General features: G+C 37.5%; 2 protein-coding genes and 2 long non-coding RNA genes across 4 annotated transcripts; 3 read left to right on the top strand and 1 right to left on the bottom strand.

The window, feature by feature from the left end:
• Window positions 1-6,737: 6,737 nt before the first annotated feature.
• On the bottom strand, window positions 6,738-9,886 carry LOC113672280 (uncharacterized). The gene is made up of 5 exons (XM_089205955.1): window positions 9,858-9,886; window positions 9,327-9,600; window positions 8,320-8,478; window positions 7,857-7,971; window positions 6,738-7,500 (listed from the first exon to the last, which is right to left on the bottom strand). The coding sequence occupies exons 1-5, from the start codon at window positions 9,884-9,886 to the stop codon at window positions 6,848-6,850; spliced, it is 1,230 nt and encodes a 409-aa protein (XP_089062081.1). The 3' UTR covers window positions 6,738-6,847.
• Window positions 9,887-11,402: 1,516 nt separating this feature from the next.
• On the top strand, window positions 11,403-13,798 carry LOC149045758 (uncharacterized). The gene is made up of 3 exons (XM_089205820.1): window positions 11,403-11,862; window positions 13,093-13,365; window positions 13,745-13,798. Exons 1-3 carry the CDS (start codon window positions 11,647-11,649, stop codon window positions 13,796-13,798), a joined length of 543 nt encoding a protein of 180 aa, XP_089061946.1. The 5' UTR covers window positions 11,403-11,646.
• A 294-nt stretch (window positions 13,799-14,092) lies between these two features.
• LOC149045757 (uncharacterized) lies at window positions 14,093-16,741 on the top strand. Its single transcript, XR_016186462.1, has 7 exons — window positions 14,093-14,300; window positions 14,669-14,731; window positions 15,058-15,120; window positions 15,192-15,254; window positions 15,411-15,479; window positions 15,851-15,925; window positions 16,526-16,741. It is a non-coding gene; the product is annotated as an uncharacterized LOC149045757 (long non-coding RNA).
• Window positions 16,742-17,484: 743 nt separating this feature from the next.
• Window positions 17,485-18,567, top strand: LOC149045756 (uncharacterized). Its single transcript, XR_016186463.1, has 3 exons — window positions 17,485-17,623; window positions 17,860-17,971; window positions 18,178-18,567. It is a non-coding gene; the product is annotated as an uncharacterized LOC149045756 (long non-coding RNA).
• Window positions 18,568-22,148: the final 3,581 nt, after the last annotated feature.

The following is a 22,148-nucleotide window of genomic DNA, read 5'->3' as shown; positions in this document are numbered from 1 at the left end:
AATGCTCTCTACCTGGAATTCTGCCTCTGAATCCACTGATTGAAGTGGGATGTTGTTGTGACTGTGGGAAGGTGGAGAATGTGAATTTCCTTTTTCTATCTTCGTAACAGCTGCTGACAGCTGCTTAGCTGAAACACACAATGAGGACAATAATATGGTCTCAGAAGAAATTTGCAGGATGGCCTCTGTTATCTCTTCTAATTTAGATTTATCCATGGAAGTGCTTTCCCCATGTCTCTCAAGTTCAATGAAATCTTCTGATGAAAATTCATAATCCTCAAGGCAACCATCTTCAATACTTTCTGTCCACATACTATCATCTGGGATGATGTAGTCCACCAAGCAGGAAGGCTCACGGTTCTTATATATTCGAAAATGCACATCATTAATTGTGCTGTGCCACTTGCAATTCAAAAGGTCTGCAATAGCAGAGAGTAGTAAAGGCCAAAAAAAACCTTGCAAAAAAACCTTGCAAGTAACCTTTTGACTTGCTTGTTGAGATTTTCTATCTGGCCTTGAGACTGTGGGTGGTGTGGCCTACCATGAACCATAATAATAATAATAATAATAACTTTATTTAGGTGTCAGTGTATTTTAGCACTGCTGTGCTAATTGGGGACACTGTAAATAAGGAAACAAATATTGTAAATGAACAGCAACTCGTTAAAAACCCCAACTGGTAGGAGGCAGACCAGTTGGCTATTTACAAAGCGTGCAGGAGTTGAATTCGGGGCCACCGAAGACAAATCCATCCAGTGGCAGGGAGGAGGACTTGAACCTGGGACCTCCGGCTTACAAGTGTAGCGCCCTAACCACTAGGCCACGCTCGCCTCCTCAACCATGCAAACTTCAAATTCTTTGCAAAGTTTTTGCATTACCTCTCCAATGAATTCACCACCATTATCTGACTGAATTACAGTAGGTGACCCTTCCTTGATGAACAAGGCCTTCAGAACGGCATACACTTCTTCTGCAGACTTTGTTTTTAACGGGAACAGCCAACAAAACTTCGAGAAACAGCACTTGACTGTTAGAATGTAACGATAGCTCCAACAATTATTCTGCATAAAACTACGGTGCTTCTTTGGGGCCATGTCAATAAGGTCACACTGTAGTCTGGAATGGGGGCGAAAAGATCTAATGGGGACAGGACGGGGAAGCACTCGCATTGGCAAGGAGTTGTTGACCTGACATGTTGAGCATCGAGCCAAGAAGGCCCTAATAAGGTTGAAAATACCCTTAAATACATATTTTTGATTGAATAGGCTACTCAAGGCATTCACCCCTCCAGGGAGGCAAGTATCCTCTCCAAGGACACCTTTAATGTATTGTAAACTGCTTAATACACCATGTAGAGCCTCTCTGTAGAGAAGTTGCGTTGTAGTCTTAAGCTCTCCTTGAACATAACTTTGACCAAAACAACAAGGATGCCATTTTTGTCACGGACAATCTTACCTTCTTGGTCAAGTTTTAGTGTGTAGACTGGTCTTTTCAGGCTACGTCGTTCAAAAAATCGTCTTTTATACTGATTAAAGAAAGCATTTAAGTTTTCATTCTTCTCTGAAGAAGTACCATCTTTTGGGAAAGATGTATATCCTGGAGTACAATACAAAACTGTATCTGCCAGTTTTTCATAAAAATATTTCTGGCATCCATTGAAGCTACAATCTGCTAAATAAAATATAGTATTTGTGAATAAGTAATAGTTATAGAAGATTGCTACCTTTAACATACATTTATTGATTAACCTTTTACACCCTAACATCAGTATGCATATTCTCCACACTGTTCTCTATACATTTCCTGAAGCCCTGACAAAGAGAGTTTTTATAAAAATCAAGAGCTTGTTGGTCATTTCCTTTATTCTCATGAACTCAATGTTTGATTCAGGGGTGATATTGTAAGGAGAAATTAGAAGCTGGTCACTTTTAGGGGTTAAAGGGTTAAGATTTTTTCTTCCATAACGGGTAAAACAGATCCTATTTAATGGTTCAGAGATGACCTTTCTACAAGTAACTGGAATTGAGGTAATGGAAGATATTACTGCATGCTCAGTATATTGTTGCACAAAAGTATTTAAAAGTTTCCTGTTTCTAAATTTCAGTAGTGGATAACTGTTGTATTCCAGCACTGTTATTTTCCAGCCCCTCTCAGCTGTTCTCAGTTTCTCAGCAGGAGTTAACTATTGTATTCCAGCACTGTTAATTTCCAGCCCCACACAGCTGTTCTCAGTTTATCAGCAGGATTTACTGTTAACAGGGGTTTATTAATTTCCGGAATGTTTTTTTATTTCCGGAGTGAGCATTTTACGACTATTTGTCCCAAAAGTCCTTTAAGTGAAACTGTTAATCGTAAATGGCATCTATTCCGCTTAATAGTCTCAAAGTGTCTTCTATCACGATTAATGATCGTGGCACGTACGACTATTCATCGCGACAAAACTCGTTAATAGTCGTATTTGACAGGCTTTAGACTTTTTAATCGTACATCGCACGGTTAATAATCGCATCTGACAGCAAATGCCCTTATTTGTCGCAAGGAAATGTACTCTTCTCAAAAGAAAGTTCAAGCTAGACTCTTTTTCGAACAGCCGCCATTACGACCAAAAATTCACAATCTGTTATTTCTTCGCACATGGCATTCTAGGTAATAAATATAACATATTTGAAGTTTGCTCGTGTACAAGTTCTCAGTGAAATTCATTTCTGTTTTAAAAGTGTGTTTACAGACTACGTTTTCTTTGACTTTTCGCTTTTCGACGAAGTACAGCGCGGGCTTACACTGTCGTAAGAGAGGCGACTAGTATTTCGTCTGAACAAGAACGTAATATCGGACAGGTTTTGAAGTTTAACTGAAAAAAAGTCACAATCTAACGGCTTTTTGAGACGCTAAAACGTCTGTCAACGGGCAAGCGATAGATGAAACTGGCGGTGGTGATAAACATGATGAAATTAATTCATGCTCAGGTAACTTGAATCGCACCGCTCTTGTACCACTGGCTTTGCTGAATTGGAATTGGCCAGGATTGATCCTCAATTAAGATCTGTTTCACTTCGGTCCTTTCCCCGCTGGTTTTTTTCCCCTCTTTTTTTGGGAGATACGCAATTCTGAAAAAGACGCGTTGTATTTTACATATCACGCGAAGGAGAGAGGAGAATATGAGTAGCAGCTAAATTTCTCCATGCTACAGGACTTTTTCCAAAACTATCGTGTTTTCGAAATGGGTCCTGTAAGAGCAATACAGAAAACGATCTATCGGAATTGGAAAACCATGTTTGATTTTTCTCAGTGAAACGTTTAAAAGATTTTGAAATTAGACGCCGATTCGCTGAGATGTTCATTTCGAGATAGCGATACTTGTCCAACGGCAAAATTACAGACAACAACAACAACAGTCTACTTCACTTTTTTGGAAGAAAAAAAAAACGTCATACTCTTTCGTTAATAACACGTATATAATAACACATAGGAATTGACGCAAACATCTAAAAACAGTGCGCGACTGTCGATTCATTATTTTGATAGGAAATTATTTAGATCCAAACACGTAATGTCGGCATGGGTATTCGTGGTTTCCGAAACTGCTTTCATTCGATCAGCATAATCCGGAGAGATATACTAAACTTCTAAACAAGTGCACAGAGGGTTCTCATCGAAAGTGCTTTTCCTTTCCGCCGCCAAATCTTTCTATGCGGAATTCGAAGCTGTCATCAAGCACCCTCTCTGGGTGAGAAAACTATGTTGGCGCTAGAAATAACAAGTTATTGCTCTGTTTCATCCCAAACATCTTGTGATGGCAACAGAAACATTCTAAAAATATTCACTGGAATTCGCAGAGTAATGTTTTATTGATTCGCTACAACCAAATGAACTCTTCCAGTAAGCTCTTTCTTACCCCGCGAAAATACGATTTTTCGCGGGAAAAAGTCAAAAACGAGAAAACGACTTTCGTATATTTGCAGCCGTTTAAAAAGGTCAGAAAACTCTTTCAGTTGACAATTGCCTTTGAGGTCAAGCTTTGTCTTCATTCTCAATCTCTAAATCTCTAATTATCACCTGCGACTTGCACACCGCTTATTCAACTGTCCACTTCAGAAACCATCCATTGTGGCTGTTTCATTGAATAATTTTTTATAGCTCTCTCTCTCCCCCTCTCTCTAAGTTGCAGAAAGGTTTGATTCTGCAGCCACTTGAAAACAGACCCAGTGGAGTTTTCCCGACTAGTCATTTTAGAACTTCATACCTTTGTTTCTCACTGGTCTCTCATGTGGAATGCGAATTAAATCTGCAACGCTCCTTCTTTCGATCATCGTCAAACGAACCCGTTAACAGATAATGCCCACGACAAGAACCAGTAATCCGTCAACTGATGCATCCCTAACATCATTTTTGTATTTAAAGTGTCTTGCGAACACTGACAATATTTCACGACCCTTTAGTTCTTACTGATCGAACACACTGCCACACAGAGAGCGTCCATGGTGACCAATCGCAAAGCTTGCTGTCAAAACATGACCAATCACGGAAAAGTAAACAAAAGTTCTTAAAGACAAAGAAATATTAAGCCAAAAGACATGAATGGGAAGGTTGCAAATCGAACAACTGTTCAACCCTTCAAAGATCGAGAGCTGAAAACATTACGTAACCATAATAGTTATATTTTACGGCGTCGTCAACAGTCTGATTACAGAGCGACACTAATTTCCGCTTTGTATCAGGTAGATTAAATTACGAGCATTAATCGTGAAAGAGCAGAATCATTCATCCCTTCAAATACTTCAGACACGGCTTTGGTATACAGCATAATGCAAACGACTATTAAGAATAATTACTGTGAAAGACGCAGTTATTAAACTAGTCGTAGGTTGCTTTTAGCAGACATAAAAACAAAATGGTCGTCACAATTAATTTACACAGAAAGTGTCGTAATTCTTCACGATTCCCCGATCTTCTTTCAATGGTTGATTCGGAATAAAACTGTACTTAACCTACTTCGCACAGGGCTTGTTCGAGTACTTCCCTTTCTTCGTGTAATACATATAATACCAAAGATTTGATTATTTTAGTATTCGATAAGAAAGAGCGAGATACACAGAAAAGTAACCTTAACTGAAATTGAAAAGATATACTACCAAGCAGAAGGCAAAGTCAAAACGTTCATACGTGTGCTCAGTTGTGTCCGCTGAGACCACGTCTACTGTATGGAAAAATGAGATGTAATGAGAATCATAGCCACCTGAGATAGCTTGAATTCACCTAGAGTCAATTCAAGCTCCGTTACCATCGGTCTCCAAGCGATATCACGCAACGTTGCGTGATATCAGTAAGCGTTGATGAGACACTCAATCCACCCTGCATTTAAGTCTTAAACAACCCTTTTCGTTGTGCACATATTTTCGAGATTATCACTATGAATGTGAACCATCCATTAAGTATCGATTAAATTTCTCGCACCATGAAAGCTGGTGGTATTCGAATTTTGTTTAACAGTGTTGCGGCTTGTGATAATATCATTTATTGTCACGTATTCACCTTTTTTTTTTGTATCTGACAGGATAAATCCAGGAAGAGATAGGAAGTTCAAAGTTGAGGAATACCTGAGATGTCATATTAGAAAGTTTTAGCCAGCGAAACTATAATGTTTATTATCAACTAAAATAGTAATAGGAGGTAGTGTAGAATTACATCGCAATCCAGCCAGGGCCATAGTGTAGAAGTAGCCTGCTTCCTTGATAAAGAAAATTGAATTACATAGGCTGTAAGTTAGGTGAAAGGTGTCCAGCAAGTATACCCACCGGTGGCCTGATCGAGAAATTTTCACTTGAACGCAACGCCATTCAAAGATTGAAAACACCATATAGTAGATTTTGTTTATTGTTAATTTAATTCAGAATTGGAGGTAAATGATGTGAGGAAAGACACAAAAGAAAGCAAACAAACAAAAACAATGAAAAAATCTAAATGCTTGGTTTGATGCTACAATCTTTTCAGCAGCAAGTAGTGGTTCTGCAATTAAAAAAAAGTACTTACAGTCATTATGCTTAAAATGTAGTTTTACTTTTTCCATGTATTTTTCTTTTTGAGTTAATAAAATTTTAATGCCCCCTGTAGTGATTCGCTGAGGGTTTTGATTGAGGACTGAGCTGATGAGTCACATTTACTACAACTGCTAGTAGCGCTAATTTGAATTGACCCCTAATTCAGCTCACTTAAACCACCAGAAATAATAAAAAAGAAAACCTTATAGTGATCCAGCCTCCTGAAGATTTGACAAATTGACGTCAGGATACTATAATGTTGCCGTGAGGGGGATTTTCTTCCCCCCACTCCCCTCTCGAAATTAACATGACATAGGTCGGAAAAGAGCATAATGTCATCACTCTCTATTGCCCACAATTTTCTTCCGATGTATTCTATAAAATATGGCTGCAAATCCATTAATTTAGTAATGCTTACCTATTTTTTCGTCCTCTTTGTCTTGGCTCGCCCTTCTCCTGCTTTTCCACTCGCCTTTCCACCCGCTTTTCCATCTGCTTTTCTTTTTCTGCTTACAGTGATCTGTTTGGAAAGTAGCAGAGGGTAATGATTATAACCTGGTAATGTTCACATCATTTTTAAGAAAAACAGTCGGTATTATCGAAGCCACGATTCTGTTATCTGCATCTCAGATGTATAATATGTGTCCGTAAGAGTCAAGACCAATATGGCACAGGTTACTATATAGATTAATTCGATATTTAAATTTGCATTACCTTGTTATTTCATAGTATCTTTGTGCGGCCTGTGCTGGCTAAAATCCGGCAACATACTGTTGCACATAAGAGGTACCCTGGGTGTTTATTCTTTGTTATCGTCGAGCGGTTATAGTTACCTCGACTTCTCTTTCCTCTTTCGATACGAGTCTACTCAACTCCATAGAAGAGGTAGACTGCGCTGTGGCAACTTTGCAAATAGTATTTTCCAGGGCATCCAAGTCCCATTTTTTAGTCCTGTCTGGCCGCTGATGGCGATTCCTCTGTCTGGTTATGAATTCTCTCCACCATACCATTTCTGAGTCTTTCAATTTCATGGTGTATTTTGGGAGGTCCATCTCAAGCTTGTCAAGGGACATGCCACCGAGAGTGTTCGGTTTGACAAGCTTGGGAACTCCTCTTGGTATGGTCAAGATGAGACTTATTCCGCCATCAGGCAGCCAGACAGGTGAGGTGGACCACTTCTTATAGAACAGCTTGGAGTTGCCGTTGTTGTTTGGAATTTTAAAAACGTGTTGGTGGACGTGGCCTGATATGTTGTTAATGGAGTTCTCCATCCACGCTTTGATCTCGAACAAAGATGATAATTCCTCCACCAACACAGGAGGGGTGTACGATACTTTAATCTGTTCCTTCAGTGCCTCTAAAGTATGGGCGGCGTTCTTGGCAAGTCTTCTTGCTACACATGAAAACATCTGATCGATGTTTTCATGTGTATGACCCACCACCAAGAAAGATATTTTGATCTGTCAAAAAGTAAAACATGTGATTTAGTTTGTTAACCCCAGTTCTGAAAAAATCATAGTCAAATTTCCTTACATAGTTACATGTTGTTGTCATTTCAATTACTGAGAGTAATATTGCTTGCATAAAATGAAACAAAATAGTAGGCCAACCAAAGTTAAAGAGACCAACGGTCAGTAAACCATGACTTAAAGTGGTAACGAACGTCCTGACAAAAAGAGGAATATTTAATCCTCGTTGAACTTATTTTCAAAATTTGTATTGAATTAAAAATGGTATTAGGCTGGGACTCATCTCTAGCTACGGCTGAAATTATTTATTGAGAGATAAGACAATTTTGCCTGATTTGATAACTCATCTTCTCAAAAATTTTCCTCTCGACCAATAAACTTAGAAAACTTAGGACATAGTGGTTTTTGTTCTCCCTCCAACAGTTGTCCATCTGGAGGTACAGGACAGGTAGCAGATACCCTTGCTAAAAGAGTAACGAAAAAATGAATTAAAAATGATCAACAAGAAGGTATCGGGTGAAACAGTGCGATGCATTACATTTGAAACTATAATAGTGTTAAACTATTCTTCAATGCAATGCATTATAGTTCTTTCAACGCTATAGACGTCATTAGATGTCGAATGACGTCTTTAATTCATCATCCAATTTGCAGTGACCCTGATCAGTAATATATCACTGATAACGTCCAAATGCGGTAAAAAGTCAATGTGGCGCACGCTTTTTCTTTTACGTAGTTAGGGGCAAAAACAATATGCATACAGATGTTATACTCTGGACAAAGACAACTTGTAGTCCATTGGTTAAACTTACCGATCTCTTGATGTGCAACAGAGTCTCCAGCATGACGTTGATAGTCAAATTTGAATCATGCGGGTACTTGCATAAATCAAGAAACGCATGGGCTTCTTGTTTCTGGTTAACCAGGACACCTGTGAGATGCGTCTTTAATTTCCACGCACCTTCGTCTACCTGATGAGAATACGTAAAAATGGAATGCAATTATGTCAAAACATCTAAGTAAGAATTGATTTTCACAACTTGTAGCGTCAGCCAAATCCTTATGCAATTACGGCTAGAGTTGTGTCAATGTGATATAGTGCAATGTTGATGTTTGTGCGGAACAACCCATCATCTATGTTAACTCAATGTCAATTTTTTTCGCAATGACGACCTTATAACCGGAGCTTTCAAAATTTGGAAACATTCCAATATTATATTTAATACATGTACAAGTAGCATTGATTTTACCTTTGTACTTGTAGTAAAATGTGGCAAGTTATGTTTAGCTTGGTCCATGCCATCAATGATAAGGGACAAGTACTTGTTTGGGTTTACTCTTGCTTTGATGTTGTGTTTGTAGTACTTGTTCCTCTCCGTCCTTAAGAAAATATGAAAATGATTTGATATAGATGCACCATTCATATTTAAGCGTAGAGATTTTAATTCACAGGGCATAGTGTGGCATGGTCTGTTGGTGTTTTAACTAATGTTTAACAGTTTTTGTTTTATTCTGAAGCATACTAACGAGGATTTTGTGACACCTGTCATTGAATATGTAATTTCAACTTACATCTGCTGAGTAAGGTGAAGTTTCCTCATCATTCTCAAGTGATTGCGCTGTTCTTGAACTTGCGGCTTACTCAATTCTACTTTCAACTGTTTGCAAATTGTGCACTTTGTAAACCGACTTTGCTGCAAAGCGGAGAAAGCAAACAACTTTTCAAATTGTTTTATTCTAATAAGACTACAGGACTGTAAGAGTCACTGTAAGAGTGACTGCCATTTCAGTCGCCTTGTTCATCAACAATTATTCCCACCTTTGGTATATAAACATCTGGAAAGTTCACTTTCCACATTTTATATAAGAAGTGCACGCGTGAAAGTGTAGGGTTGTCCCCCATTTCCTCCTTGTAGAACGTATACACTTCATTTTTCGTCAGGCAGGACGGCAATGGCCTTGAGGAGGAGTTTGGCATTTGTTCCGCACTTTTTGCGAATCCTCTGAACCACTCCAAAGCCAGGTCAAAGGCCAGAGATTTCTTTCTACTCTGCCGAGTACACTGGTTCCCTCTTTTTAATCGCTCATAGTAACTGAAAGAAATGCAAAGCCATTGATAAGTCAGCTGATTAATGTTTTATGATAAATATAATCTCAAAGGAAACATGTACACGAGAGTGTAAGGATTAGTGATCTAAAAAGGCTGTCTAAAGTTCCACTGAGGCGAATAGTAATACATTGTCATATTCGCCCCAAAGTTTGCAAATAACACCGCCAATGATATACTTGACGAAAATAAATTGCAAATTGCTTACCTTGAAATGGAGAACCCGTGGACGGTACACCATACCTTTGCACAAATGGTTTCCGAGACGTCATTCAACCGTAGACGGCCATCGCTTCTGCTGGCTATGGCAGTAGTTATAACTTCGTTTCTCTCTTGGATGGTCTTCGACCAAAATTCCTCCCTTTTTTTCGTAACGTACCGAACTGGAATATCTCCTATGCACCTCCTCTTATAACAACCTTTCTCTATTTCACGCACCACAGAGGAGGCCTCAGTCTTTTCCTTTGCTTTCAGTAATCTCCCTATTTTCCAAAAGTAGTAACATACGACTGATGCAATATTAAAACACTTCTGAAATAAATTTATTGAAAACAAATGTTTCTCTGGAAATTTCTTTCTAACTTAAGTACTTTTGAACTATGCGTGGGTTTAGACGAGGTGTTGTGAAACACTGGATACCCAGGTTTATACATTTTTACAAGGTTCTTATTACAAAAATAGTGACAACATGGCAGCAATACTCACGGTTTTTTTTGGAATCTTTATTGCTCTTTTCCTGTTGAAGAGGAAAATCCAATTATTTAAACGAATTGCTCTGGTATGTTGAGCACAATATTTAGCGGCTATTCATTTGTCGCGCGCCCTTGGACGATTATTAAGCCAATTTAAGATGCGCCTTTAAGCGGTAAAACCTTCACGTGCGCGCAAAAACGATTATTAAGCTCAACTGAATTCGGGGACCACAATCAAAGCGTCACTTTGTTACAGCGAGTATACCAAGGTTCTGTTTGAACTTTTATTGTTAAAAATACGTTGCTAAGAACGAAAAGTTTAAAATAGGAAAGACATTTAAAAAAAAAAATCAGTGGAACAGCTAAAAGTCTGGTTGTGATTAGGATATAACATTTTTCTTCGAAAACAAAGGCAAAGGACGTGAGCGCTCAAACGATTATCAATCTTTTCTAAACTTTGAGTGATCTTGGATGTGATTCACTACCCGCGCTGTTCATGAGACTGCAAAAATCTTGGCTGAAAATTACACGACATTTCAAGGAGAAGACTAACCTGATTTATTTTCCCCTTTTTATTCTTCCAAAAGGTAGTATGATCCGATTCGACAAACTGAAAAGGACCACCGTCCACCTCACTCACTTCACTGAACTGCAATTGGAATAAAGTAAACATTTAACCTGATACAAATTAGTTCATACCTTAAATAGGAAAAAAAATCAGAGGTTTTGATACTTACCTGTAACGAACTATCTTCCAGTTTATCAAGCGCGCTTTCAGCAGCTCTAACTTCTTCTGGGTGTATCTTGTTTTCGTCTATCTGTTGTTTATTAATGTTAGATATTAAAATCGTAATCATAACCATCTCACATCGCTACGAAGATATTTTTTACCGCAAAATCGTCGTCCGTCTCGCTCTCACTACTCATTTTTTAGTAGTTTCGCCTCTGTGTCACTTGGAGGGGAAAACGACGAAAAGCGAGATCTTTGCTTGAAACCAGTTCATCTTGTTCCAAAACAGGAAGTTTTTTAGCCGTTGCAACCAATCATATGATGACCTGTGAATGATTGACTGCGTGCATGGTTGTGCTAGCTATTGTTCTGCTCGCTGTTGTTCTGCAAAGGCTGCAGTGATGGCACAACTGCCAAATCTCTCACCATTCCTCGAGGACGATTTCGACGACAGAATGATAGATTTAAGTAGCGAGCATGTGTCCGAAACGGAGAGTGACGAGGAGGAGAGGACGGTGGTGGTGGACCTCGAGGGTGTCGAAGAGACGGGGAAAAAAAGAAAAAATGTAGACGTAAAAGGAGGCGTGCTGGCGATCGCTCGGGCCGCCAGATGGCCCTTAGAGCATTAAAAAAAGAAAAAAAGGGGCGAACAAACGAAGAAATTGTGAGTGACGCCTGCCCAGAACTGCCTCGTTTTGCAGAGGCAATAGCGGAGGCCCGTTGTATCCTCGATAGATTCAAAGAAGACCCGGACAGTCCGACCACAGAAGATGAGGCCTCCGCCATGAGAATTTATATTTTGAGGAAATACAATATTTCTTCAAAGGTGAGATTTTGTTTTTATTTTCAAGTGCCTGCAGCTAGTCCCATTTTCTAACCTTTTTCCCGTGAACTCTTGAAAGAAAGTTTTAATTCAACGGAAAGGTAGAATGGGAGGTATGAGTAAGCGAGAATTCTTCCTAATGTCTTCGACAGTTGGGGCTTTCTTCTTTCCTGTCCTTTAAAAATTTTTGTTGACTTGTTCTTAAAGTGCGAGGAATTGTGAATTTAAAAAATCTAAAGAATTCAGCAACCCAGACTAAATGGCACCACCATTGATTTTCCGGGGTTAATTACACGCACGACCTTAAGTTTTTTTCCCTTACGCGAAATAACTGTCTATTTGTGGAAAAAGCCCTTCTCCACTTCTCTTTTTTCTTAGTTATTTTGTTTAGTTGCGCTATTCATGCGAGATTTTAATTTTGAATCGGAGTTTTATTTGTTAATTGATTTCTTAATTCTATTGGTTCCATTTTTCATCTCAATTCCGTAAAATATGAGCAACGACCAAATATAAGGAAAATTTTAATACAAAAATTCTCACCACGAAAATTAATTAATTTACTCGTCTTCTTGATGTCAATCACATTGAAGCCTTGATGTCGTTTGCTTAGGAACCGAGCGTATCAGATGGTTTTGTTGAATTGAATTCTTTGAAGAGATTTTGCAATTTCCATTGCCGAGGCATTATGTTTATGATACGTTTAGATTTACCAAGTTTGCATTCGAAGGACTTCTTCTTTGCTAACTGCGAACACACTCTAATGCACAGTTTTCTTCACCTGAATTTGCTTCATGGATTTAGAAAACATCTCATTATGTCGAAAATGCAAATCGGCATCTTTCTTTGTATCCTTTTATAACGTTGAAAATTGAAAATGGCTTAGTAAGCATAGAAAAACTGTTAGCTTGTCATCTTATGTGGAACTTTAGAAACGACACGAGTGCGGATCAAAACTGAGCCGTTTACGTAAAGGAAATCTTTGACAAATATATTAGTAACAGATGACCATAGAACGAACAGCCATTGCAGATGAGGAATAATTAAACAACGTTACAAAACGAATATGACTATACGTCACATGAGGTACATTAAGCACCAGGATATTTGATAATGATCTCATACTTTTTATTCAGCTTGAGTGATTTGCTTCACTTAGACTATTCAAAAATATTTTAATATTCAGTGGAAGAAGGAAGGCTGTAACTAATTTCTTGCTTTATGATTATTTTGCAGGATGGCAGTAACTCTACAGTTACCAACATTTTTAAAGTGGCGTTGCTCCCTCAAGAAATTTTTTCGAAGGCCCTAAAAATCTGCCAACTGTATGAAGATGGAGAGCTTGCACCTCCCCTTACCAGCAAACAAAGAATGAGGAAGTACATCTCTCCATCTTCCTTTAACTTTCTAAAAGGGTTAGACCCTTTAAAAGATGAAGATCAATTGAAAATCGACAGTATGCTAACTAGCTGGTTGGCAACAAATATCCGCCCTGTTTATCAAAAAAAGGTGAGAGATATTTTTTATGAAGATTTTCATTGCATCTAATTGAATAGGTGTTGCACATATTCAGATTGATGGTAAACTTGAAATCAATGATACAAATTATAAGTTAAGTTTCTAGCAGAGTGTTTATAAATCTTGCCAATGTATTTGTCTCATGAAATCCTAAAACAGGGTTTCAGCTACTAGTTATATAAAGCAATTACTTTGATATGGAAAAGTATGACAATAATAATTATAATAACAATATTCACCCAGGGAGCCCGCCCACCAACACTGTTTTCGGCAGGGCCCTGCATGTATGATTACAGTCATTGATTGATGGTCAGAGTTTTGTAATTTGTTATGAAGCTGTTAAGTATTAAAATATAATTGTTTCCAATAGGGAGCAGTGGTAGAGGATGGTGCTTCCTCTTGTTTGGTAAGTTATGCAGAATAGAGGGTAAGTTTCTAAAGAAACTGTGGTGCTGCGTCGGTGGGAGAGTATAGCAGGTAATTTAGTGTTAACAACTGGGTTGAAAACGTAAATTAGCCACCGTAAAGAGTAAAAAAGCTGACGTTTCGAGCGTTAGCCCTTCGTCAGAGCGATTAGAGGAATTACACAACCCACAATTCCTCTAATCGCTCTGACGAAGGGCTAACGCTCGAAACGTCAGCTTTTTTACTCTTTACGGTGGCTAATTTACGTTTTCAACCCAGTTGTTAACACTAAATTACCTGCTATGCAGAATAGGGGTGAGTTGTGAAGTTGTTTTATTACTAAATGTGGTAATTGCTGTTGATCTCATACTTAACAATCTGTTCAGTGAAATTTGAGAGAAATGACCTCCTGATTACAGGCCATAAGGTTCCAAATGGTTGTTCAGTTATTGTGCAAAAATTAATTTTTCCTACAGGACACCAGAAAAAAATTAATAGCAAAGTTGGATGGTGCTAAGAAGGTGATTTGATTAAAATGTCTATATTAATGATTTATGAGCACTAAATAGTTTCAACTAATGCAAGAGCAACTCATCGAATACACTTCTATAATGAAGCTAAACCTACAAGAAACACTACTTCTAAAAGATTCGCATAGGGGAGCTTGATTTTTATTCAATCCTACTGATGTTTCTGTTGTCTGAGATCAGATTGGGTAAACATAATATTGACAATTCCTATATTTTTTTAAATTTTAAAACCACCCCCTTTAAAAAGACAATTATATATACATACATGGATATGTATGACCTAGATTTAGAAATAAAATTGGGTTTCTTCTTATTAACCATTATTGGTGTCTTTATTAACAGCCTCATTTATCTTTCAGGAGGTCAAAGATGGTAAAGAAACCATAGAGAAGTTACGCACAGAAATTCAGTTGTTGGAAAAGGTATAACACTACTTTGCTTACTCTGGCAAAATCCAATTTCTGATGGATTTGAGGCCATTTTTTTAGTCATTTATCACTAGCTCACTAGTTTACTTAAGCTTTGAAATCAGTATTGGTGGATTATGTAGGTAGAGAATTAAAGTGTTATCTTTTGTTTGTTCTTGAGTTATATATTGATCAATTTACAGTGAATGATTTTTAATAAAATAGATGGGTATGGAAATATTGTCATATCAGACTTAACCAGTCACCATCATGTAGATAACTGTAAACAGGTTCCAATTCATTTGTTGAAATGTTGCTATCTTTCCAAAATATTCTCACAGGATTTAAGTGTTGAAAGAAGAAAATGTGAAGAGTTTAAAAGTGAGGTGGTCTCGTTAAAGAAGGTAAGTTTATCTTCAAATAAAACAGTTGAATTAGAACTTTGGCTCAATTAATTTTTTTGTCCCAAAAACAGAATTTAAGGGCTTCACAGCAGATTGCAAGGTTTTTCAAGGAGAGCTATGAAGAAATGAAAGAGGTAATAAATTGTATTTAAGCATTAATAAGCCAAACAGCAATGTGGTATTGGTTAAAAAGACTTATTTCAAATTAAGCTGAGACTATCACAGCTGTAATTTAGTAAGGTAGGGATACAAAGAGATACAAATGCTCCACTGGTTTGTTGACTTCACAGAAACTGTCCCCTCTGCCTTCTGAAGAACCAGTAATGGAAGAAACAGCTGCAGTTGAGCCAAATGAAAGGGTATATTTTCATGTGATTCAAAAATTTTCCACACTGTACATTAAATAGCATACAGAAAGTCTGTTTTCCATCTGTACTTAGAAAAGAGAGTTGCCATTCTGGATAGAATTTCAATAATTAGAGAATTAATATATCCTTCCCTTAATTTAAAAAAAAGTGAGGGATCATATTGGAGAAAGAAATTGTACTATTGTTGAACAGTGATCCTTTATAACACCTAAAATATATTTTTGCCGAAAACCTGAAGAGAACAGAGTTTCACTAAAAAATGTCCACATGAATATTATATTGATTTGCTATGTTTTTTAGTTCAACAATATTAATAGTTACTGTATGGTGAAGGGTAAAGGCGTGTTCCTATTTTTCTCTAGACACCTTTGGAAGTCATCTCTGAGAAGGTGCACAACAACGTTCAAGAAATTGGCCGTCTGAGGGAGGAAAACAGGGTAATTGATTATCATAAGAAAATATTTCTATAAAAGTGAATTAAACAGAGGATATCATAAAGAAAGAAAAAGAAGACAGAGTCTTGAGTGGCAACTCCATTGGTAAGAATCCATCAATATTGACTAAAAGTCACTTCTGGATCAGCCAATCATAGAATGGAAGGAAGCTGAAACAAACTATATTTTAACCAAACATTTCACAAAACAGATCCACTTGAACTCAGAGGGAACTATGTACCTCCTGAAAAGACTGATAACAGAGGGAAAGGAAGCAAACAAACTTTAAATAATTTGAGGAAAGTTTTATTAAAAAAAATATGTTTGGTGCAAATTCAATATAATACCACAAGAAAACATCCTAATGCTGATGTTCAGTCACATCTTTTAAATTGTCAACATTTTATGCTTTATGATGCATCTCACTTTGCAGTAACATCTCTAATACAACATCTTCCTCTACACAATAAGAGGTCGTAATTGGTCAACCCCCTTTACAGTCATCATATATTCCACAAAGGTTAAAAGGTGAAGAATAATTATTGCTGTGGAAAAGTTTTCATTCCCAGTCAACTTTTGTTTACAGTATTGTTGATTTCACAGAAAGGCCAATTAACTAAAGTAAAGGACCCAACACCTGTTAAAAAGGTTTGGATACACCCATCAATATTTCTTTGATTTTAACCCAAAATGCCCCAAATATAATATATTAGAGTGTCTTGATCAAGAGTGGAGATAATAATTTTGAGTACATAATAAAACAATGAATGGTCTTGGGGGTTTTCTCTGATTGTCTGCTCAAACTCCAAATGTCCTTTGTTTTTCCCCTCAGAGCAACTTGCACAGTATTTGTGCCCAAAAACAATGTAAATTTTGCAGAAATAAATAAGTTTAAGTCATTGGTTTCTGTTTTATTATCTCAATGTTTTGGTTTATACTAAAACTACTATTCACCTCATTGTTGGTTGCTAGCAGTAAAAATACACCACCACTACACCACAGTAAATAGTGGGTTGTTGATTAGTCAATATTTCAGCTTAGTTTTAATTGAGTCTATTCAACTGTGGGTTAATTATTTGCTAGTGATGCCAACTCGTGTTTCCTGGAAACAAATTACATTTTGTTTTAGCAAATTCAAATATTTCAAAAGAGGTGTACATGCTCCTCCTAGGGTGATTCCTCAGAAAAAAAAAAAACTTGAAAAAAGTTTTACGTCTCCAGCATATTGAACAATTTGATGTATAATTTGTGGGAAATTGCCTCACATTTAAATGACATAGACTCAAATTGTTCCTCGAGTTGTTCCCTTCAATGTCATAATTTGCGTGCCCAAGCAATGGGCTGTGTGCATGCTTTTAGCTTTTTTTTTTTCCCTTTGAAGAAATTTTTCTTCTTCTCAAAAGTAAAGGGGAGAAATTGCACACCAAAATTATGCAAAAAAAAAATATAGGTCGCCATGCTTGTTCAAGAGCTAAGGACCATCGCACCTTATTATCTGGTCCATGAAATGAAAAACAATACCCTGTTCTCAGATTGCAGGGATGCTCATTCCCCTGATTACATGATTTTCACGCACAATTTGGGATGTGTGTTGCAAAACTGAGAAAATAAGTTATAGGATGTAAAACACTAAATAGGCCTTTACTCAGAAACAAGTCCATTACATTTCTTAAACAGGTTCCAAGGAAGGAAAAGGAGCTGGTATGTGACAGTTGTAATGTTTAGTTCCTAAATTACCAATTTGTAAATATTCATTAAATTTAATTATTTCAAATTTTATTTCTTGTTCTTCACAAACCCAGCTTGAAAATGAATTTATATTCTCCAAGGGTTGAAATAACCACTCAACAATTTGCATCTTTTCTCCCTGGTATTGTAGCTCTTTAAATTTATCATGTTCTGATAGTCAGGTGCATAATTTTTGACATTTTTTTCAGACAAAGTACAGAGGATGGGCCTTTGTCCATGAGTCTGAATTCAAAAAGAAGGACATTTTTCAAGTTTCAGAAGTGGCCTCTCGTTTGAGAAAAAGAAATTAGTTTCATTCAGGTAAGCAGGAGGAATTAGAGGTCAATTCAAATTAGCACTATTAGCAGTTGTAGTAAATGTGACTCATCAGCTCAGTCCTCAATCAAAACCCTCAGCGAATGACTACAGGGGGCATTAAAATTTTATTAACTCAAAAAGAAAAATACATGGAAAAAGTAAAACTACATTTTAAGCATAATGACTGTAACTTCTTTTTTTAATTGCAGAACCACTACTTGCTGCTGAAAAGATTGTAGCATCAAACCAAGCATTTAGATTTTTTCATTGTTTTTGTTTGTTTGCTTTCTTTTGTGTCTTTCCTCACATCATTTACCTCCAATTCTGAATTAAATTAACAATTAAAAAAATCTACTATATGGTGTTTTCAATCTTTGAATGGCGTTGCGTATCAAGTGAAAATTTCTCGATCAGGCCACCGGTGGGTATACTTGCTGGATACCTTTCACCTAACTTACAGCCTATGTAATTCAATTGTCTTTATCAAGGAAGCAGGCTACTTCTACACTATGGCCCTGGCTGGATTGCGATGTAATTCTACACTACCTCCTATTACTATTTTAGTTGATAATAAACATTATAGTTTCGCTGGCTAAAACTTTCTAATATGACATCTCAGGTATTCCTCAACTTTGAACTTCCTATCTCTTCCTGGATTAATCCTGTCAGATACAAAAAAAAAAAGGTGAATACGTGACAATAAATGATATTATCACAAGCCGCAACACTGTTAAACAAAATTCGAATACCACCAGCTTTCATGGTGCGAGAAATTTAATCGATACTTAATGGATGGTTCACATTCATAGTGATAATCTCGAAAATATGTGCACAACGAAAAGGGTTGTTTAAGACTTAAATGCAGGGTGGATTGAGTGTCTCATCAACGCTTACTGATATCACGCAACGTTGCGTGACATCGCTTGGAGACCGATGGTAACGGAGCTTAAATTGACTCTAGGTGAATTCAAGCTATCTCAGCTGGCTATGATTCTCATTACATCTCATTTTTCCATACAGCAGACGTGGTCTCAGCGGACACAACTGAGCACACGTATGAACGTTTTGACTTTGCCTTCTGCTTGGTAGTATATCTTTTCAATTTCAGTTAAGGTTACTTTTCTGTGTATCTCGCTCTTTCTTATCGAATACTAAAATAATGAAATCTTTGGTATTATATGTATTACACGAAGAAAGGGAAGTACTCGAACAAGCCCTGTGCGAAGTAGGTTAAGTACAGTTTTATTCCGAATCAACCATTGAAAGAAGATCGGGGAATCGTGAAGAATTACGACACTTTCTGTGTAAATTAATTGTGACGACCATTTTGTTTTTATGTCTGCTAAAAGCAACCTACGACTAGTTTAATAACTGCGTCTTTCACAGTAATTATTCTTAATAGTCGTTTGCATTATGCTGTATACCAAAGCCGTGTCTGAAGTATTTGAAGGGATGAATGATTCTGCTCTTTCACGATTAATGCTCGTAATTTAATCCACCTGATACAAAGCGGAAATTAGTGTCGCTCTGTAATCAGACTGTTGACGACGCCGTAAAATATAACTATTATGGTTACGTAATGTTTTCAGCTCTCGATCTTTGAAGGGTTGAACAGTTGTTCGATTTACAACCTTCCCATTCATGTCTTTTACTGTAATATTTCTTTGTCTTTAAAAAGTTTTGTTTACTTTTCCGTGATTGGTCATGTTTTGACAGCAAGCTTTGCGATTGGTCACCATGGAAGCTCTCTGTGTGGCAGTGTGTTCGATCAGTAAGAACTAAAGGGTCGTGAAATATTGTCAGTGTTCGCAAGACACTTTAAGAGCGACGGTCAGGAAATATCGACCAAAATCTTAATTTCGTGGCAAGAGTTGAAAAATCGCTTTCTTTCGTTTTTTGTCCATAAATAGCTTTTAGGTAGGTAAGATACCTGATGTGAATTGTTCCCGCCAAAAGCTTTTTATTTTTTAGAAAAATTAGAATATCGGTTTTTGTGGTCGGAGTCACAAAATTGGCTAATCATTTACGTGAAATTTGCATACATCAACTTGCCTCTCGTTCGCAAACAAAGTCGCACGGAGAAATTTGGACAATTTATTTCAACAGAATCACTGTTCTTCTTTTACTAGAAGATTCTTTTAGAGCAAAAGCGACACTCACCAAGCAGAAATTATTCAAAAATGAGGAATAGGTTTTATGGATAACAAAAACTCCGTTTTGTTATTGATTTTCGACGGCAATATTGCACATGTGGTATAACTCCAAATTGACTTCATTCTAGTTAAATCCCACATTTAGACATACATCTAAAACATACCCGGGAATTAGCTTGGGTTATTTAAGGAAATCTCTATAAGGCGGTATCGAAGTTAAGGAATTTTCATGGTGGGTCGGCGGTAATTGTTTAAACACTTCCAGTTTCGAAATCCATGAAAGTGGATATTTGATCCCCAAATACTCATTTTTCTTAATCCTTGTAGGTTTTACAGTTGCAAAGTTGGGTAAATTTTAGCCATTTTGAATTGCTAAACTCTATCGACCGGAGACTCCGCGTGACGAATTGTTTCGTGACTAAACGTGATATTGGGGAGTCGATCAGTCACGGAATCACAATATTGGCCCGATTTATACTAGAGACGGATCATCCGTCTAGACGGATCATCCGTCATACGGATAATCCGTCCAAGTATAAATCTGAAGACGAATTTTGACGAATAATCTGTCTAGATATAAATCGTTCGCGAGTTTCACGACGGGTGTCTCGGTGTTGAGCCGAGTGGAAGCCTGGCGAGAGCTTAAATATGGCGGCTCTCGTAGCCTTGTTGATGAAATCGAGAAGAACAGCATTGGATGTGGCGGTATATCAGAAAAGAATATCCTCTGTCAAGCGCATGTTTGAGCCGGAAAATAGCTTAATGAACTTCATGTTACCCTTTTCTCTCGCTAATCTTGCTCAAGATAGGAAGACAAGAGGAAGTGATTACACCAACGGTGTAATCACTTCCTCTGTATTGTGGGTCATATATAACTTCTGCGAAGACGTCCGTGTCTTGATCTGTCCAAGTCAACTTCTCTTTTGTTTTTTCCTTCTTTTTTGTGATTGCTTTCGAGGGCACGATTACTTTACCGGACGCCATCTTGAAATAGGCATCCCAGGAAACCTTGCAAAACTGTAGAAACCAGTCTCTCTCATATGGAAACTTCGTCAAAAACCGTCTTCGTTTTCCGTCTAGATAAAAATTTAGAGACGGATGATCCGTCTAAGACGAGCTATCCGTCTGTTAGCACGTCTTGAAGACGTGCTGACAGACGGATCACCCTGAGACGAATTTTGCTCCATAATTCGTCTTAGTACCGAATTTATATTTAGACGAGTTATCCGTCTGAGACGGATGATTCGTCTCTGACGGATAACTCGTCTCTAGTATAAATTCGGCCATTAACAATGCATTTCTTGACGGCGTATGAGGTCTACGAAATCGGTTAATTTGCGCTCTCTATCCCTATTCGTTACATTTTTAGAAAAGGGCAGCAAGGAAACGGGACCCGCTCATGCAGACTTCGTAATGATAAGGTCACTATCCATTTTTTTTTTCTTTTTTGCCCCGCGGGCCTTGTTTGGTGCCACTGTTAATAACACTATTTCCATTGAGTGCCAGTTCAGAACTTACAGAAGTCTCAATGGTCTCAGTTTCCAGTTTCCTCGTAAGAAAGGTTCTTGGTCTCCAGAAGCTTTGTGGGCAGCTCCCCTATTTTCTGCATGTCAAGATTAACCCGGCAGTTGCGACAAATACCTTTTGAGTGAATCGATGGAAAATGCAGGTTTTTGCTGATACGATATAATCACTATTCTGAACAACTACGGTCTTAATTTACTCAAGTAAGGGAACCTGTTTTAAAAAACTTAAATGATAGATTTTCCTGCCCTTTCATATACTTCAACTCTTCAATTCCCTACCCTTTGATATACCTGAAGCCTGATAAAGGTACCCTTTAGGGGCTGAGTCTCCCTGTATCTATCTATAGGCCATCAGGGAATCTGCTTTAAAAAGCTGTAATTTTAGGAGTCCGGTGAAGGCTTCTAAAATTGCCTTTTTGCTGCTACAATCACTAATATAAAATGTTAGAATAATGAAAGAAAAACAAACACGTAAGTAAACAAAGGCTATTGAATTTGCGA

Source organism: Pocillopora damicornis, chromosome 5 (genome assembly GCF_964200805.1).
Source record: "Pocillopora damicornis chromosome 5, jaPocDami1.2, whole genome shotgun sequence".
Taxonomy (NCBI): Eukaryota; Metazoa; Cnidaria; class Anthozoa; order Scleractinia; family Pocilloporidae; genus Pocillopora; species Pocillopora damicornis.
The sequence above is the reverse complement of the archived record's forward strand: the minus strand, read 5'-3'. Positions and strand labels throughout refer to the sequence as shown.

Excerpts from the sequence above, each read along its gene's own strand:
- LOC149045758 (XM_089205820.1), top strand. The coding sequence starts at position 11,647 with ATGGCCCTTAGAGCATTAAAAAAAGAAAAAAAGGGGCGAACAAACGAA. Across the intron at positions 11,863-13,092 it reads AATACAATATTTCTTCAAAG|GATGGCAGTAACTCTACAGT; the intron begins GTGAGATTTTGT and ends ATTATTTTGCAG. Across the intron at positions 13,366-13,744 it reads GCCCTGTTTATCAAAAAAAG|GGAGCAGTGGTAGAGGATGG; the intron begins GTGAGAGATATT and ends TGTTTCCAATAG.
- LOC113672280 (XM_089205955.1), bottom strand. The coding sequence starts at position 9,886 with ATGACGTCTCGGAAACCATTTGTGCAAAG. Across the intron at positions 9,601-9,857 it reads CGGAAACCATTTGTGCAAAG|TTACTATGAGCGATTAAAAA; the intron begins GTATGGTGTACC and ends CATTTCTTTCAG. Across the intron at positions 7,501-7,856 it reads CGAGAGGAAAATTTTTGAGA|AGATCAAAATATCTTTCTTG; the intron begins AGATGAGTTATC and ends TTACTTTTTGAC.